The sequence below is a fragment of the Emys orbicularis genome, chromosome 4 (genome assembly GCF_028017835.1).
Source record: "Emys orbicularis isolate rEmyOrb1 chromosome 4, rEmyOrb1.hap1, whole genome shotgun sequence".
Lineage (NCBI taxonomy): Eukaryota > Metazoa > Chordata > Testudines > Emydidae > Emys > Emys orbicularis.
This window is the reverse complement of record NC_088686.1, coordinates 112789355-112792311: the sequence shown is the minus strand read 5'-3', so window position 1 is coordinate 112792311 and position 2957 is coordinate 112789355. Positions and strand designations below refer to the sequence as shown.

The following is a 2957-nucleotide window of genomic DNA, read 5'->3' as shown; positions in this document are numbered from 1 at the left end:
ATTGGTTTCTGCATGTTGTTAAATTAGCTGGTGTCAACAGCTAATTTCGTGCGTGTGTGCGTGTGTGCGCACACGCGCGCACTTGAGGATACCCCACAGGAAGGAATCCCTAAGTGCACCTTCCTGGGATCTGACAGGGGTTTTGCATTTGGGTGGTGGTAGTATTTACCAAACCAAGGTCAGAAAAAAGCTGTAACCTTGGGAGTTTAATACAAGCCTGGAGTGGCCAGTATTAATTTTTAAAATCCTTGTGGCCCCCTTCCTTCTGCACTTGAATTGCCAGAGTGGGGAATCAGCCTTGACATCATACTACACTTGATCTGAGGCAATGGCCCAAGTCAACTAGCTTATCAAGGCCTACCTAGATTTGTAAAAGAATAAATCCAGTTGGTTTGCTTCATCACTATTCATTCTTCAACATAGTATCTCCATGAGTTTATATTTATTTGGAGGACTAGCTTCCAGCCAGACACTAGACTGAGGGTGGGAGCCTAAAGAAGAGGGAGCCGTCTCCATCCACAGATCAAAGGGGTAGTAAAATGTAAGGAAGAAGTGATGACTAGGAAGGAAGAGGCAGATTTTAAGTGCATGCACATGTCAAAGTAAGGGGGTGGGACTGTAATTAGATGGGGGGGGGCACAGAGCTTGGGAGAGCCAGGTTCCCCCACCTCCTTTCCTGATTCAGGGAGAGTCCCCTTCCTGTCCAACCTATTGGAATCACTGTGTATGTAGCAGGGGGGTGGGGGGAACCCACAGTCCTCAACTTCTTTCAGATCAGTGCTAGGTGGAAGGGGGAGAGAAGGATGAGGAACAGGAGGGCAGGGACAGAGTGTGGAGATAAAGCAGAGAGCACTGTGGGAGGAGGTCAGAGTCTGGGGCCAGAGCAGAAGTGAGCATGAAATGAAGAAATTGAAGGAGAAGGGAAGAGTAAGGGAATAAAAAATGGCTACACTAGGTCCAAGTGGAAAGAGGAGCACACAGATATTTCAGTGCCTAGGTAAGGTCAGATCCTCTCCTGTTTGGAGGTAGCCATGACACTTGGATACAGCAGACTGAACAGGTAGTGATAATACACCCTCTGTACATGCTTAGGACAAGGCCCAGGGAGGAGTCAACCTAGTGTCACACCAGACTCCCCTCTGGCAGTAACCACATGGTTCAGACTCTACACTGGTGACATAGGAGTTGTGCCTCGTTCTGGGCCAATTGAACATTCTCACCTAGGTTTGGGGTAGCCTTGCTCACAGCACATTAATGTCATTAGCTGAGGGGGCAAGACCACCATGACACCTCTCACAAAGGCATTTCTGTTCTCTGCCTGCCTTGTATCAAGACGGCCCTTCTCCCCACTTCCCTGCTGTAGGATTGTGGAAATACCAGTTTTCTGCAAGGGCCTCCCTTCCTCCAGATCCCCATTACTGGTTGTATTATGGGAGCATCTGAAGGCCCCCAATTGAGATTAGGGCCCCATTGTACAAGGCACTTATCTAAGTAGACAAGAAAGAGGAATAGTTCCTCCCCTATAAAATAGGGATAATTAAGGCAGAGATTAAGGCCCAGATCCTCAAGGGAGGGAGGTGCCTAAATACCTTTGAGGTTCTGGGCCTAAATAACTCGTTCAAGAGAGCACAATGAAGCCTGTATCCAGGGCCATCCCTGTGGGGGGTGCGGGACCCAGTATGGAAGTGACAATCCATCATGTCTGGGACCACCTGCACCCGCCGCCAGCCAATCGCATTGGTGGCCCACGGGGCCCGGAGCGGTTGCCCCGATTTGCCATACCTAAGGGATGGCTCTGCCTGTATCAGAATCAGGACTGAAACCAGATCTCCTATGGCTAAGGCACTAGACCAGGACACAAAACCATTTTTCCTCTAAATCATACAGACCAGAGCTGGATTCCTTATTACAATCTACTGCATAAATAGGACTCACAAGAGCCAGATAGTCTAATAAACCTGTATTTCATATATCAAAGATTATACAAATCACCAATCTGAATAAATATTCTTTAGCAGCAATACACAAACCAAGGGCACCAAGTGAAGCCTGTAGCACAGAAATCCAGTCTCAGTGAGCCAGACCCCACCCCTCATTTCCAGGCTCAGCTGGAGGGGAACTAGCAGGGGGCAGCTCTCTTTCTACTTGCAGACTTTTTGTTGGTTTTCTTGGTCAGAAGCAGCTTCTCAATTCTGGGCGGGACACCTCCTTGGGGAATAGTCACATGGCTGAACAGTTTATGCAGTTCATCATCACACTTAATGCCCAGCAGGATGTGCCTTGGCATGATGCGGTGGTACCCCTTTGCCTGGGTCACGTACCCTGCTGCCTCCAGCACTTCGGCACTCAGGTACTGTAGCACAGAGGCCAGGTAGACTGCAGCACTGGGGCTTATTCTCACCGCATAGTGCCCCTTCTTCAGGTACCGGTGGACACGGCTCACGGGGAATTGCAAACCAGCCCTCTTTGACTGGGATCTTGAAGACCAGGGCTTTGCCTTCCTCTTGCCGTGTCCAGACATTCTGTCAATAGGCTGGAAGAAAGAGTGAACTGTCACCCAGTGCTGCATTGGCACAAGAGACAGGAAACTTGGGAGCATGTGTGTTAAACTAGATAGAAGCCCCAGTAGGAACAAACCAACATTCCAACACTCTAAACATGGTGAAATGGTTAGTGGAGGACAATGTAGCAGCACAATTACTATTACTCTTCACCTTGGAAGCAGGAGGGATGTTGTACACCATGGGATCTGTTGGTCACAACTCATAACCTGTGCAATAAGTGAGAGCCTAGGTCAGTAGCACAGGAAGTTAAAGGGTAAGTGTCCTGGGCAGTAGCTTTCATTAGAGAAGTTCTGGTGTCCGAGGCTGGGTGCCAGCTATTGTCCAGTATGTGAAGGAACAGGTATTGCTCTTCTGGTCTGTGCCCTTTGCAGGGGAGAATAGTTTATCTACCCC

General features: G+C 48.9%; 1 protein-coding gene across 1 annotated transcript; it reads right to left on the bottom strand.

Annotated features, from left to right (window-relative positions):
• Positions 1–2119: 2119 nt before the first annotated feature.
• Positions 2120–2599, bottom strand: LOC135878150 (histone H2A-like). Its single transcript, XM_065403733.1, has one exon. It carries the CDS (start codon positions 2597–2599, stop codon positions 2120–2122), a length of 480 nt encoding a protein of 159 aa, XP_065259805.1.
• Between the last annotated feature and the right edge of the window lie 358 nt (positions 2600–2957).